General features: G+C 50.2%; 1 protein-coding gene across 1 annotated transcript; it reads right to left on the reverse strand.

Annotated features, from left to right (window-relative positions):
* Positions 1-776: 776 nt before the first annotated feature.
* Positions 777-15,621, reverse strand: POLR2C (RNA polymerase II subunit C). Its single transcript, XM_048870857.2, has 9 exons — positions 15,490-15,621; positions 11,603-11,652; positions 10,912-10,980; positions 9,380-9,432; positions 9,117-9,245; positions 7,874-7,925; positions 7,136-7,304; positions 2,785-2,859; positions 777-1,419 (listed from the first exon to the last, which is right to left on the reverse strand). The coding sequence occupies exons 1-9, from the start codon at positions 15,573-15,575 to the stop codon at positions 1,275-1,277; spliced, it is 828 nt and encodes a 275-aa protein (XP_048726814.1). The 5' UTR covers positions 15,576-15,621; the 3' UTR covers positions 777-1,274.
* Between the last annotated feature and the right edge of the window lie 17 nt (positions 15,622-15,638).

Genomic DNA, 15,638 nt, shown 5'->3' on the forward strand with positions numbered 1-15,638 from the left:
ATGACTTGGTTATCCAGGGCATGCCACAGCAGATCAGAAGCAGCAAAGCATCAGGGGAAAGCTACATTTCAGCCCTAGACATGGAGGCAGTGTTGCCCAGCCAAGACCCCTGCACCACACATTTGTGGTGTGACCAGAGCAAGTTGCTCTCTGCCTTTTTTCCTTCTCCATTTATCATGGATGCTGCACTGGGAATGCCCCTCCTCCGTGACTGGAGTAATTACGAACCCAGATCACTCTCTCGCTCCAGGCTGCCCACAGAAAGCTATTGGCATTTCTTTAGGAGCTCATCTTTAAAGTCCTGCTGGGTGACAGTGGTGGGGGGAGGCCAGGAGTGTCTGGGGGAATTTCAGCCACCGCAATTGCGGTGACGGTTTGATAGGTGCTGAACTCCCGGCACTGTACGGGTCTGACGCTGACTGAATCAGAGGGGTTATCAGTGACAGGCACCCAGCTACCCTGTACCCCATACAGAGTACCCCCGAGGCATCTAAATCCAGCTAAGCCTCCTTGGCACATAGGGTCCCTCTTGGAGCACTGCCTTCTGCAGCAGCTCAGCTCCCCGGCCCAGCTTCAGACAGACTCACCTTAGCCACAGATGCCACACTATATACAAGTGCCAGGGCTGGGGGCTGGTTTCTGTAGGAGAGAATGTCTGGAGCAGCAAAAAGAGCAGCCAGCCCTGCAAAGCAGACCTCATTCCGTGCATGTCTGGAGGAGAGAACGGATGGCTAGGACCCTCCTCCTGCAGCCTCAGACAAGCTTTCTGGGATGGCTGAACATAGGAAAAAGGCTTTATTCAGCATGGTAACAAACAGGATATGGTAGTGCAACTGAGCTGAGATACATGCTTCCAAAGCCCAGCCGACGGATGGCCAGAGTCCAGTGTCAACAGGCAAGAGCTAGGGTCGTTTACACAGATTCACATCCCCACACAACAATAATAATATACCACACCTGGGTCTCACTGGCGACAGCTGGGAGCATCCCCGCACTATTCTGGAAATCTCACCCCTGCTCCCCCAGAGCAGCTTCCATGCTCTGAAGGGCGACTGATTGGAAGCCGTCTCAATACACATCACATCCCCACCAGTTCAGTGCCAGAAAGGCCTGAAGGCGCTGAGACTGAAGGTTCAGCACACAGGGAGCAGGGCTCCATGTTCACTTGGCTCCGATTAGCCGCACCCCAGGTAAAAAGCAGGTGGCTCCATGAACAGTGTGGCACATCAGTGAGACTTGGTCACAACGGGAGATTCTGCAGGAAGGGGCAGGGCTCAGTTTATAGTCAGGACATCACTCTGGATCTCGTGACTTAGCTGGGTCTGGAGGTCGCTCAGTTTCTTCTTCAGACCGGACAGTGCCGATAGAACGATGGTCTCCGGCCGCAGGGAGCCGCAGGACTCCACGTTGTAATAAAACCTGAGGGTATTGGAGGAAATTAAAATTCTTATATAGGAATGCAAAGAACTGGAGATTTCTCTCTGCAATGTGTTTCCACCCTATTGTATTTCACTGCAAGGAGATCTCATTCCCAGCTCCTGGGAACCTTGTTAGCCCCTCCTTTCCACCCATCTTCCACCAGCAGCCGTAGATCCAAAATGACGGTTTGTAAGTTTACAGGCTACTGCATATTGCTCAGAAAGCTTTCTCGAGGAATTTCTGTCTCTGCTCACAATTGCCATGCAACCCATCACGCAGCGCCGAGCACAACGGGCTTGGATCTGACTGGGTGGCCGCTTTGGCCACTACTGCAATACAAATTGTTAACAGTCATTTCAGCACTGGAAATGGGGATACCAGTATGTCCCAGAATCTCAGCTCACCTGCCCAGCTTCAAACATATTCATCGTAGACAAAGATGCAGCATGGTATGCACGTGCCAGTGCAGAGAAGCCAGTGCAAGAGGAACAAATGTCAGGAATGAGACATCTCTGTACCACTCACACAACTCCCCAGCAAGCCTTTGATGACATCAGGGTCAGCCATTAGATGTGTATAACCCAGCACAGTGTAAATGAGGCTTCGTGCACCCCGCCCTGTCTGGGGAAGGGTTAATGAGCTTCTGTAGGCTTAATCTGCCCTGCCCTGCCCTCTCTGCAGGAGCAGTCAGACATGGAGGGGGCAGTTAAAAGGAGAGTCAGCTCAGCTCAGCTCAGCGGAGGTTAGGAAAGAGGCAGATCTCTTGCGGTAGCTCCTGAAAAACAGCCCAGCTGAGGACCAGGATACAACCACACACTGGAGCCTCTCTGTGGGAAGGTAGGCCTGGGGCAGGACTAGTGTGTTTACTTTGTTACCTGGAGCTACTGTGTTTGTTGTTCTACCTGGGACAGGCTTGTGGTCTAAAGGGGATTACTGCAGTGATACTCCTCCTCCCCCAGGAGATGAGAGCCCTCAACAAACCTCTGCTGGTTTGCCCCCTCTTGGAGACCATGCAGTGATTTGTCATGAGCCCCAAAGCTTGGTGGTCCCAACCAGCTTTGCAGCATGGAAGAAGCACTCTTATCTGAGAGGAGAGGCACCCTGAGTCCTGCACTGCCCCACTGAATGGATTCCCATTCTCTGATAGGGCAAGTTCTCTTGGAGGGAGCAGCCAGCCAGTCCTGGTTCCCATTTCACTGCGCCACCAATGGGCCCCAACCTACTCCCCAGGAAACACCAGCTCCTGAGGCTGGCAAATCGTTCTGCAAAGTCACTGAACCCCACCACTAAAGGCCCAGACAATGCGCTGAGGCGCTTCCAGGTGGCGTTGGGAAATGCCCTCCTTCCCCATGCACTGCTCCTTACCGCTCTGGCTTTCCATTGGGATCATAGGGAGCCTGGGCCTCATCCTCGTCAATTTCGGAGTATTCGCTCTTTGGCCTAGGATCAAATACAGCAATTAAGGTTAGTGCTGGAACCCACCTCCCCACTGGCTCCTTCTCACCCTGGGCAGCAGTTTGGTCCCACGAGTGGACAACATTCAGCATATGAATGAACTGGGGCAGGAGGATGGCATTCGTGTATTTAAGATTACAGAGATGGAAGAGTCCAATGGCCAAAGCACAATACAGTCTGCCAACAGACATTAGCCAGCACGACTGTACCCCTTTCAGAAGTCTGATGTGTCTTGCGTATCCCCAAGTTTCACCTCACTTCAAAACTACTCAAGTGATCATAAGCTAATTCAGTTCAAACTGAACGGAAGGATTAACAAAAATAAATCTGCAACTAGGATTTTTGATTTCAAAAGGGCTGACTTTCAAAAATTAAGGAAATTAGTTAGGGAAGTATATTGGACTGAAGAATTTATAGATCTAAAGGTAGAGGAGGCCTGGGATTATTTTAAATCAAAGCTGCAGAAGCTATCAGAAGCCTGCATCCCAAGAAAGGGGAAAAAATTCATAGGCAGGAGTTGTAGACCAAGCTGGATGAGCAAGCATCTCAGAGAGGTGATAAAGAAAAAGCAGAAAGCATACAGGGAGTGGAGGAAGGGAGGGATCAGCAAGGAAAGCTACCTTACTGAGGTCAGAACATGTAGGGATAAAGTGAGACAGGCTAAAAGTCAGGTAGAGTTGGACCTTGCAAAGGGAATTAAAACCAATAGTAAAAGGTTCTATAGCCATATAAATAAGAACAAAGAAAGAAGAAGTGGGACCGCTAAACACTGAGGATGGAGTGGAGGTCAAGGATAATCTAGGCATGGCCCAATATCTAAACAAATACTTTGCCTCAGTCTTTAATAAGACTAAAGAGGATCTTAGGGATAATGGTAGCATGACAAATGGGAATGAGGATATGGAGGTAGACATTACCATATTTGAGGTAGAAGCGAAACTCAAACAGCTTAATGGGACTAAATCGGGGGGCCCAGATAATCTTCACCCAAGAATATTAAAGGAATTGGCACATGAAATTGCAAGCCCATTAGCAAGAATTTTTAATGAATCTGTAAACTTAGGGGTTGTACCGTATGATTGGAGAATTCTAACATAGTTCCTATTTTTAAGAAAGGGAAAAAAAGTGATCCGGGTAATTATAGGCCTGTTAGTTTGACATCTGTAGTATGCAAGGTCTTGGAAAAAATTTTGAAGGAGAAGGTAGTTAATGACATTGAAGTCAATGGTAAATGGGACAAAATACAACATGGTTTTACAAAAGGTAGATCGTGCCAAACCAACCTGATCTCCTTCTCTGAGAAAGTAACAGATTTTTTAGACAAAGGAAACGCAGTGATCTAATTTACCTAGATTGCAGTAAGGCATTTGATACCGTGCCACACGGGGAATTATTAGTTAAATTGGATAAGATGGGGATCAATAGGAAAATTGAAAGGTGGATAAGGAATTGGTTAAAGGGGAGACTACAACGGGTCCTACTGAAAGGTGAACTGTCAGGCTGGAGGGAGGTTACCAGTGGAGTTCCTCAAGGATCTGTTTTGGGACCAGTCTTATTTAATCTTTTTATTACTGACCTTGGCACAAAAAGTGGGAGTGTGCTAATAAAGTCTGCGGATGATACAAAGCTGGGAGGCATTGCCAATTTAGAGAAGGACAGGGATACCCTACAGGAGGATCTGGATGACCTTGTAAACTGGAGTAATAGTAATAGGATGAAATTTAATAGTGAGAAGTGTAAGGTCATGCATTTAGGAATTAATAACAAGAATTTTAGTTATAAACTAGGGACGCATCAATTAGAAGTAACGGAGGAGGAAAAGGACCTTGGAGTATTGGTTGATCATAGGATGACTATGAGCCGCCAATGTGATATGGCCGTGAAAAAAGCTAATGCGGTCTTGGGATGCATCAGGAGAGGTATTTCCAGTAGGGATAAGGAGATTTTAGTACCGTTATACAAGTCATTGGTGAGACCTCACCTGGAATACTGAGTGCAGTTCTGGTTTTCCATGTTTAAGAAGGATGAATTCAAACTGGAATAGGTACAGAGAAGGGCTACTAGGATGATCCGAGGAATGGAAAACTTGTCTTATGAAAGGAGACTCAAGGAGCTTGGCTTGTTTAGCTTAACTAAAAGAAGGTTGAGGGGAGATATGATTCCTCTCTATAAATATATCAGAGGGATAAATACCGGAGAGGGAGAGGCATTATTTAAGCTCAATGTGGACACAAGAACAAATGGATATAAACTGGCCACCAGGAAATTTAGACTAGAAATTAGACGAAGGTTTCTAACCATCAGAGGAGTGAAGTTTTGGAATAGCTTTCCAAGGGAAGCAGTGGGGGCAAAAGATCTATCTGGCTTTAAGATTAAACTCAATAAGTTTATGGAGGAGATGGTATGATGGGATAACATGGTTTTGGTAATTAAATATTCATGGTAAATAGGCCCAATGGCCTGTGATGGGATATTAGATGGGGTGGGATCCGAGTTACCCAGGAAAGAATTTTCTGTAGTATCTGGCTGATGAATCTTGCCCATATGCTCAGGGTTTAGCTGATCGCCATATTTGGGGTCGGGAAGGAATTTTCCTCCAGGGCAGACTGGAAGAGGCCCTGGAGGTTTTTCGCCTTCCTCTGTAGCATGGGCACGGGTCACTTCCTGGAGGATTCTCTGCTCCTTGAAGTCTTTAAACTACAATTTGAGGACTTCAATAGCACAGATATAGGTGTGAGGTTTTTTGCAGGAGTGGTGGGTGAAATTCTGTGGCCTGCATTGTGCAGGAGGTCAGACTAGATGATCATAATGGTCCCTTCTGACCTAAATATCTATGAATCTACTTGCTCACAAAATCAGACATAAAAATACAAGTGTCATAGCATGCGACTACTGAAAAATTACTTACTTTTATTTTTACTATTATAAAATCAGTTGGAATATAACTACTGTACTTACATTTCAATGTGCAGTATAGCCAATTCACTGTCTGTATGAAATTTTAGTTGGTACTGACTTCACTAGTGCTTTTTATGTAGCCTGTTGTAAAACTAGGCAAATCTCTAGATGAGCTGACGTATCCCCTGGAAGATCTCTGCATACCCCCAGGAGTACACGTACCCCTGGTTGAGAACCACTGCTATACTTGATCTTAGCTAAAGACGTATGCGTGTTTCCCAACCGAGGGACAGGCCCGCTGTTGGAGAAGGGCATGCCAGGCTAGTTCAGGGCTTGGCACAGGAGAGAATCAAAGAGGATGGGGAAAGGACCCAGCTCCACCTCCTGCCTCCGACACTCAGGCTGCAAACAAGCTACCATGTTTGCAAGTGAACTAACAGACGTCTCATTAAAAGCCACCCAATCTTCCCTGCGCATCCGTGGGGGCAGCTTACAAGTACAGGGCTGCCGGCAGCAGCCTGCCAGCTCAAGTGCCTCTTCTCTGCTCCCCTGGCACTCAGCTGCGCCTTGGATGGCCCCAATGGTCACTCCTCACCTGCAGGAGCAGGTAGCCTTCTGGTGTGGTGGTGTGTAGGAGGGCGTCAGGAAGGGAAGCAGGGGAAAATGTCGGCAAAGAATATGGGGGGGGGGGGGGCGTGGAATACTAAGATAAAAGCAACAGAAAAATGGAGAGACAGCAGCAACTGTGTCAGCACATGGCGTTAGAACCAGGAGAGAGGTGTGGGGGGGAGGAGGGGAGGGGAGATGGATTGCCCAATTCACACCATGGGAAGCTCCAAGAAAATAACTGGGAACCACTGTTATAGTCAAATACACTCAAATGCACACACACAGGAGTCGCTCTGCCTAAGGGCGAGGCGGCATTTTCATTCCAAACCCCCTATTTTCAGTTGCTTACCAAATTCTAACAAATTACTTCTGGGGTTAGAACTCGACCAGCTATTGGAAATGATGTGAAAGGAAATTAAATTGAGTTTGTAGTGAACACGTTTGACTAAGAATATTTAGAATGGGAGACACTAAGGCTGTCAAAGTAAGGATCACCCATGCCTAATACTACAGGAATATCTCAAGCTGAAAGTAGCATTAACCACCCAGATGACCCACCCAGATGACCACCTTTACTGGAGGAACAATACAGATGCTATGGGAACCCTAACTTTAAGTAATCTCATAACTTGTAGTTTTAATTTCTCAGCTAGTGTTGCATTAATGTAGTCTCTTGTACTGAATACAGAATATTTTCTCTTGGTTGTGATCACACATGCCACTCAACCAATGCTATTTGCAACCCAGAACATACCATTCCTCCGGCTTGGGGTAGACTGTGTGCCTCAACGCATTGTCTGGATCATACTCAAAGGCTACTCCTGCTGTAGGGTTCCACTTGGCATGCTCCTTGCCAAACCCCTTCTTGGCATAGGCTCGCAATCTCAGCTCTTGGCCTTTCCGTAACTTGACAATGAGGATGTCTGAGAAGCACAAACACTGAGTCAAATCGGGGTGGGAGAGTGGCTGCAAAGGAGAAATCCTCGCATGGTAGCATGCTTGCATTTGAGTGATGAGTGAGTGGGGAACTATTCGTGCATAGGGAAATCTCCTTAGAAAGCAGAGCTCATTTACAGTCTTAGAAGGGCTTATTCATTCCCTGATATCAGCCATGCAACTCCCACTGATGGAAAAATGGGAGCTGTACATGTGGATGAGGGCATGATTTGGCCCTTAGACCACAGCAGATGAGGAAAAGCTGGTTTTGCATCTTTGCTGTAACATCCAGTTATAACAGAAAGAGAGATGATCTCCTTTACCTCCCAAACACTCTAACTCCGAAGTAGCAGTAAATGCAGGGGTCACATCTGTTTACTGGAGCAAAAAGTTAACCCTGTGCACACTGGCATTTCCACAGTGCCAGCTTTGGCTGTCAGCACCACATCTGCAAGTGCCCCAGGGTTAACTGACTAGTAATTTGGGGTGTGGGGCAAAGAGCCCAAGAGGAAAATCTGTTTCTCTCTGCAGCTCTTTTATACAGTGACTCACTTACCATCCTGCTCCACGTAGTCATTGGGGTCATTGTCTCTGCTCCGGGAAGTCACCTGCACAGAACGAGCCACAGATGAGGTCACTGTGGGGACCAACCCCTTTCTCCCGACTTTGAACCCTGGCTCACCCACTAAACTAAGAGGACCGTCATTGCAAACAGACTTAGCCCGTAGCGAATTATTGAAGGCAGGACAAGAAATAATGGGCTTAATCTGTAGCAAGGAATATCTAACCTAGATCTCAGGAAAAACTTTCTAACTATAGGGATAGTTGAAACTCTTGAATTGGCTTCCAAAGGAGGTTGTGAAGCTCCCATCGTTGGAGGATATTTAGGACAGGTTGGACAAAAACCTGTCAGGGTTGGTCTAGGTTTACTTGGTCCTGCCTCAGCACAGGGGGGTTGATTAGCTGACTTCTCTTGGTCCCTTCCAGCCCCACACACCTGGGTTGGTGATTGTATAGGGAGGAAGAGCCAGCCTATACATCTTTCCAACCAGCGTTCCCATATTATAGGGTGACCGAGTGGTGCAGTCTGTGGGCCGAATGTGACCCCTGTGGTTCCATGCCGCTGCACAGAGCGGCTCTATCTTTAATATGGAGGCTTGGCCTGCAGATAACAGACCCAGCACGCAGGGCCCCACCATAATCAAAGTGGTCTGGCTACTCCAAGGAATGTTCGGCACAGTATTTTTTAAAAAGAAAACCATCTGCGATCTGCTCCACTTTGCGAAAACGAGGGGCAGCCTTCAGACTACTCACCTGTGGCTAGGTATCCCTGATTTAGCGGTATTTTAAAGACTTGCCCCACCAAATCCCTTTGAATCCATTCTCCTGGGGCTCTCTTAACATCCTTCTCCGAGGCCTGTCAAGAGCCACATGGCTCCGATGCCTCATTTGAGATACCGCTGCCACCTAGCACTGCTGAGGGCCAACAAGCAAACTTGCAGGCAGCAGAATTTCTGCCAGGCCTTTGAAGGTTCTGAGAGCTCTTCCAAAGAGCCCCCCAGCCATCATGATTTAGAACACAAGTCTAGGTGATGTAACACTGAGGCTGTCTAGGAAGAACTTGGCGATGGATGATCTAAGAGTGCATACTTGGACTGTGGAGGGGAAGACAGACAGAATGCCTAGCTAGGATGCCTAAAATGTAAGGACGTCATAGCTATCAAACAGGAGCCTTGATGTTTCTGCTTAGAGAAAGGGTAGGGAAGAGACCTTACTGACTGACTTGATCTTATACTGACCGGTATGACCCGAGGGTTGTTGGAGATGAGATCACGGGATGTCACGTGACGAGTCTGGTCTTCATTGCACCGGACATCAAGGGTAAACTCCACAGAACACTCTGGACAGAACTCATCACATGTACAATCCTAGGGAGAGGGGGTAAGAAACAGGTCAGGACCACTATTCTCTGCCAATGAGAATGTATAGCATCCCATGTCAGATCAGGCCATTCTCCCCCCACAGCCCTCTCAACGAGATATTGGCATATCTCTGAACTCACCCTGGAGTACTGCAGCTTATCCACAATGTCATCGCTGGTGAGTGGGATCAAACCTGAGGAGAGATGATAGTTAGGGAGAGTGCAGAAAACACCATGAAATACGTCTAAGTGATACCAAGGGACCTAACATCCCTCCAGGTGGGACCATCAGAGAGGGACAAAGCTCCTGGCATCTCACCATCACAGAAGGTCCCATCAGCAGTTAGAGACAGAAAAGACCAATAGGGTCAGTTTCCACACATCTTGTGGGCCAGTGTAAGAGTGTAAAATACGGTGTAGATAAAATTGCTGTAAGGTGGGTGCATGACTGGTTGAAAGACTGTACTCAGAATAGTTATCAATGGTTCAATGTCAAACTGGGAGGACCTATCAAGGGGATGGAGGGGCCCCCTGGGTGTTTGTCCTGGGTCCAGTACTGGTCAATATTTTCATTCATGTCTTTAATGGAGCAGAGAGCATACTTATAAAATCTGCTTGTTGCAAGTACTTTGGGAGACAGGATTAGAATTCAGAATGATCTTCATAAATTGGAGATCTGCACTGAAATCACCATGAGAAATTCAACACAGATCAGTGCAGTGCTCTGCACGCAGGAGGAAAAAATCAAATGCACAAACACAAAACGGGGGCTAACTGGCTGGGCAGCAGTACTGCACAAAAGGATCTGGGGGTTATAGTAGATCATGAACAGGAGGACTTGTGGCACCTTAGAGACTAACAAATTTATTTGAGCATAAGCTTTCGTGAGCTACAGCTCACTTCAGCTTATGCTCAAATAAATTTGTTAGTCTCTAAGGTGCCACAAGACCTCCTCTTCTTTTTGCGGATACAGACTAACCCGGCTGCTACTCTGAAACCTGTCAGTAGATCATGAATGAGTCAACAGTATGGTGCTGCTGCAAAAAAGACAAATGTCATACGGGGATGTATTCACAGAGAATTGGATGTGAGACATGGGAGGTAACGGCTCCACTCTGCTCAGCGCTGTGTCCAGTTTGGGGCTCTACACTTCAAGAACGTTGTGGACAAATTGGAGTGGGTCCAGACAAGAGCAACAACAATGAAAAAACAGGTTTAGAAAACCTGACCTGTGAGGAGAGGTTGAAAGAACTGGGCATGATCAGTCAAGAGAAGACTAAGGGGGTGGGGGACATAAGTCTTCCAATATGTCAAGGACTGTTATTAAGAAGATGGCAATCTACTGTTCTCCATAACTACGGAGGGTAGGATAAGAGGTAATCAGCTCAGTTTGCAGCAAGGGAGATTTAGATTAAATATTAACTATCCTTCTAGTTAGAAAGTCTAAGGACTGGAATAGGTTACCAAAGGAAGTTTTTAAGAACAGGCTCACAAACACTTGTCAGGGATGGTCTAGGTTTACTTGGCCCTGCCTCTGCACAAGGGGCTCGACTAAATGACCTCATGAGGTCCCTTTCAGCCCTATGATTCTAGGATTGTTCCCTACAATACATTCTAGACATACTTAGGTCCAGAATAATTTTCCTCCTTTCTTTAAGATGTTGGTTACTCACCCAATCTGTGTGCAATGAACTCGTCATGGAGCACAGAGGAGTTAGCATCTATCTGGACCCAGTCTATGGCTGTAAACAGAACAGAAACAAGTAATGAAATCTCTTGGAGGCGGAAAGACACTGAGTTCCTGGGGCATGTACCCCCAGGATGATACATGGTTTCAGAGAGGCTGAAAAGTTTAGATGGTCTTAGCTCCCATGTGCAAAACCTAATGACTAACTAAATGTTAAAGGCTCAGGAACCTTAACACCATTTGCATACCTTTCCCCAAAGATGAGGGGCAGAGGGAAGTCTGGCACAGGTGAGAGGATGGCTGGGAACCGAAGGACCAGTGACAATGGCAGCAGATGCCTACATGGCAGTTTTGTGGGTGATTCCCAGCTCAGGTAGTACACGTTCTAGCCGTGCTTGAGCTACTGGGCTAAAAATCACAGTGTGGTCACGGCAGCGCAGGTGACCACCCAGGCTAGCTACCCAAGAGGGTGCACGGGACTGCACGCAGCTGGCTAGCCCAAGCCATGGCCTGTGCCACTGTGTCCCCGCTGCTATCTTCAGTGTGATCACTCAAGCAGACCTAGCACAGGCCTGTGCACCCAAGCTAGGAATCCCCCTCTTAACTGCTGTGCAGATGTACCCCTACGGGATCTTCTTCATGAACAGACAAGACAAGACTAAAGGTGGAGAAAATACCTATTATGGGAACTTCAGCTATAAACACTCTTCGGATGGAATTCGCTACCCTGTAACAGAGGAGAAAACCAGCACTGAGAAACACAAGTAATGAACTTCAAAATGCATTTTATCCCATGTGAGAGAGAGACAGACATGAGGAGTTACCCTGACCTCAGCTAACATGAACTCTACACAAAGGAGAGCTCAGTATGAGGACAGGGACATTCAGGGCGTCTCTCTCTCTCTAGTCCGATACCACATCCACCATCATAGTATCCGAGGGAGGCTGTACTGTCTACACCAGAGGTGGGCAAACTACGGCCCGCAGGACCCTCCTGCCCGGCCCCTGAGCTCCTGGCCTGGGAGGCTAGTCCCCAGCCCCTCCCCCACAGCCTCACCTCGCCGCCGGCACCATGCTCGGGGCGGCGCGGCTGCAGAGCACCCGGCCTGACCCGGTGCTCTGTGCTGCAGGGTGGCGGCCGCATGGCCCGGCTCCACCCGGGTGGCATGGCTGTAGTGCCGCCAGTCACTGGTGCTCCAGGCAGTGCGGTAAGGGGGCAGGGAGAGGGGGGTTGGATAGAGGGCAGGGGAGTTCGGGGGTGTGGATAGGGGTCGGGCAGTCAGAGGGCGGGGAACAGGGGGGTTGAATGGGGGTAGGGGTCCTGGGGGGGGCAGTCAGGAAGGAGGGGGGTTGGATGGTGCAGTGGGGGGCAGTCAGGGGTCAGGGAGAAGGGGTGGTTGGATGAGGCAGGGGTCCCGGGGGGGTGCATTCAGGAAGGAGAGGGGGGGTTGGATGGGGTGGCAGGGGACAGTCAGGGGCAGGGGTTCCATGGGTGATCAAGGGAGAAGGGGTGGTTGGATGGGGCAGGGGTCCTGGGGGGCCAAGGGGGCAGGGGCATGACCCCCTCCCCTAACTGGCCCTCCATACAATTTCAAAAACCCGATGGCGGCCCTCAGGCCAAAAAGTTTGCCCGCCCCTGGTCTACACTGTGGAGGGAACACTGTGGTCTACACAGCTCCGCCACTTCTCTGAACGATGATAGTCACGTTGATGTATTTGATGGCCTACCTGCATCTACACTAAGAGTTAGGTTGGCATAGCTACACCGATAAGGGGCGTGGGCTATACTGACTTAACTTTTACGCATAGACCAGGCCCGAGTGTCTTAAGGTACAAGGTTTGCTCCAAACAGACCTGGCCAAAGTGCAGCCTGCCAATACCTGCTTCCTGGATCCTCTTCATTCCTCATTCAACCACAGCTCTATTTGTTTGCTCCCCCAGCAAAGCTTTATTGATAGAGTAAACCCAATGGGGCTCTCTGCAGCTTTCAGCACCCTGCTCCTAATGCTACTGCCCTTCGTTAATAGCGGGCAGTCTATAAACAGAGCCCTGAGCCTTCATCCCTGATCTGACCACTCATGATAAGAGGGTCAATCATACTCTCTACAGTCTCCCCATAACAAGCCACCCCCAGGTTAATGACTGGCAATTCCTGCTGAGGAGAGAGGCCCTAGTGGAAAAGCAAGACTTGCTAATGATTATCTGTGAAATTCTTACAGAGGTCACAATGCCATAAACTAAAGTGTCCACAGTAATACAGTCACGGCCCCTTGTGCTCGGCAGAACATTGGCCCCTGATTCTGCAGCAAGGTCCCTGGATTGCGTGGGACTCTAGTGTGGCAGGCTGAAGATTAGTTTAATTTTAAATTGAAAATGGAGAGTAATAAATTCAATATGAAAATATAATCTGCATCCTAGCTCCTATTTATGTGTGGAGGCCATTTATTTTACCTTTTCCCTATGTTTTCACCCTACCACAGACTTTTCTTTATCTGGAGGGGAGAGAGGCTAGAGGTTTTGGCAGCCAGGTAAGGATAGTTGGCCCTTTTGGGATCCTGGGAGGTCGTCTGGGTTTGTAGGATAAGCACATTATCTGTTTCTGCTAAAACAATCAGCAGCAAATGGTAGACAATGCTGACACTTAAATTCTGAACTGTGGATTACCAGCTCCACTGAAATAAATAGGGCAGTTCCCACCTCTCAGGGGTATGATTTCAGGCTGTTTGCAGATTCACGCACACAGTAAGGGCTTGGGTCACATTTTGTTCATGTTTTTAAGGGATTTTTCACAAACAAAACTAGAAATGTTATTTTTTAAAAGGAAAACAGACTCTGGAGTACAATTCTGTGGCAAAAATGAGGAGTGCACAGAGCCCTGAATATACTTAGCCAAGGATCATGCTAAACACAACAATGTAAAGATGAAACATACTTGTGAACGAACCTTTAGAGCCAGGACACAGATAGCTGGGGGGGACAGGGTTTGTTTACGGGGAGAAATTTGTCTTCCCCCAGCCAAGGGACATAAAGGTCAAGACCAAAGTAGCGGGGCCAATCTATGGAGTTGGAGAGTGGGAATTGTGATGCCTGGATCATCCCAGTGTGGGTGGCATTTCTCCTTGTTGCGTTCCCCCCCAGCCTCCACCAGTCCTTCAGCCTGATCACCTGCCCCCAGGGCCCCAGCAGCCCCGTCTGTGCCCCGGCACCATCCTACCACCCCGCAACGCACTGAGGGGAAGAGGGCACCATGCACTAGGGGGTCTCCTTTTCCCACCCAGTGGGGCACCCCTCAGGCATCTTAGAGCCAGGGGAGGACAGGATCCCAAGGCTTGAAGGTGGGCAGGGAAAAGCTCGGTGAGGGGAATGGGGGGGGGAGAGGAAGAAGAGATGGAGCCTCAAGGTGCAGTGAAGCCCTTTGCCCTGTTCGCCCCAGGAGGAATGGAGTGGGGCAAAGTGTGGGATGTGGCCCAGGCCCCTCACAGCTGTGGGGCAAGGGGAGCAGGATCCTCCCCAAGGGAGGAATGTGCCCCCCCCCCCAAGAGCCTGGCAACTCTGTGCAGCAGAGCTCCTCCCAGCTCCCTGCAGCTCCCCAACCATTCCCCGCAGCCACCCCCACTCCCTGCAGCCCCCCAATCATTCCCTGAGCCCCCTACTCCCCACAACCCCCCCATGATTTCGAGCCCCCCTGCTCCCCGCAGCCCCCCAACCATTTCCTGAGCCCCCCACTCCCTGCAACCCCCCCACCATTCCGAACCTCCCTGCTCCCCACAGCCCCCCAACCATTCCCTGAGTGCCCCACTCCCCGTAGTCCCCCCGCTCCCTGCAACTCCCCAACCATTCCCTGCAGCCGCCCCCCCACTCCCTGCAGCCCCCCAATCATTCCCTGAGCCCCCCTGCTCCCCGCAGCCCCCAACCATTCCCTGAGCCCCCCTGCTCCCCGCAGCCCCCAACCATTCCCTGAGCCCCCCTCCCCGTAGCCCCCCTGCTCCCTGCAGCCCCCCAATCATTCCCTGAGCCCCCCTGCTCCCTGCAGCCCCCCAATCATTCCCTGAGCCCCCCACTCCCTACAACCCCCCACCATTCCAAGCCCCCCTGCTCCCTGCAACCCCCCCACCATTCCCTGCAGCCCCCCAACCATTCCCTGAGCCCCCCTGCTCCCCGCAGCCCCCCTGTTCCCTGCAGCCCCCAATCATTCCCTAAGCCCCCCACTCCCTGCAACCCCCCCACCATTCCGAGTGCCCCACTCCCCATAGCCCCCCCGCTCCCTGCAACTCCCCAACCATTCCCTGCAGCCCCCCAACCATTCCCTGAGCCTCCCTGCTCCCCGCAGCCCCCCAACCATTCCCTGAGCCCCCCACTCCCTGCAGCCCCCAATCATTCCCTGAGCCCCCCACTCCCTGCAGCCCCCCCACCATTCCGAGCCCCCCTGCTCCCCGCAGCCGCCCAACCATTCCCTGAGTGCCCCACTCCCCGTAGCCCCCCACTCCCCACAGCCCCCCCGCTCCCCCCAACCATCTGCCGAGCCCCCCCGCAACCCCCCACTCCTCATAGCCCCCCCGCTCACGCCAGGTCCGTGTTCTCGATGATGAACTTGACGTTCTCGTCGCTGAGCTCGGTGATGCGCACCGTGGGCTGGTTGGCGTACGGCATGGCGGGCCCCGGGCCGCGGCCTGCTCCGCTCCCTCCCCGTCCCCGTCCCCGCCCCCGCCCCCG

This window comes from Caretta caretta, chromosome 12 (assembly GCF_965140235.1).
Source record: "Caretta caretta isolate rCarCar2 chromosome 12, rCarCar1.hap1, whole genome shotgun sequence".
Taxonomy (NCBI): Eukaryota; Metazoa; Chordata; order Testudines; family Cheloniidae; genus Caretta; species Caretta caretta.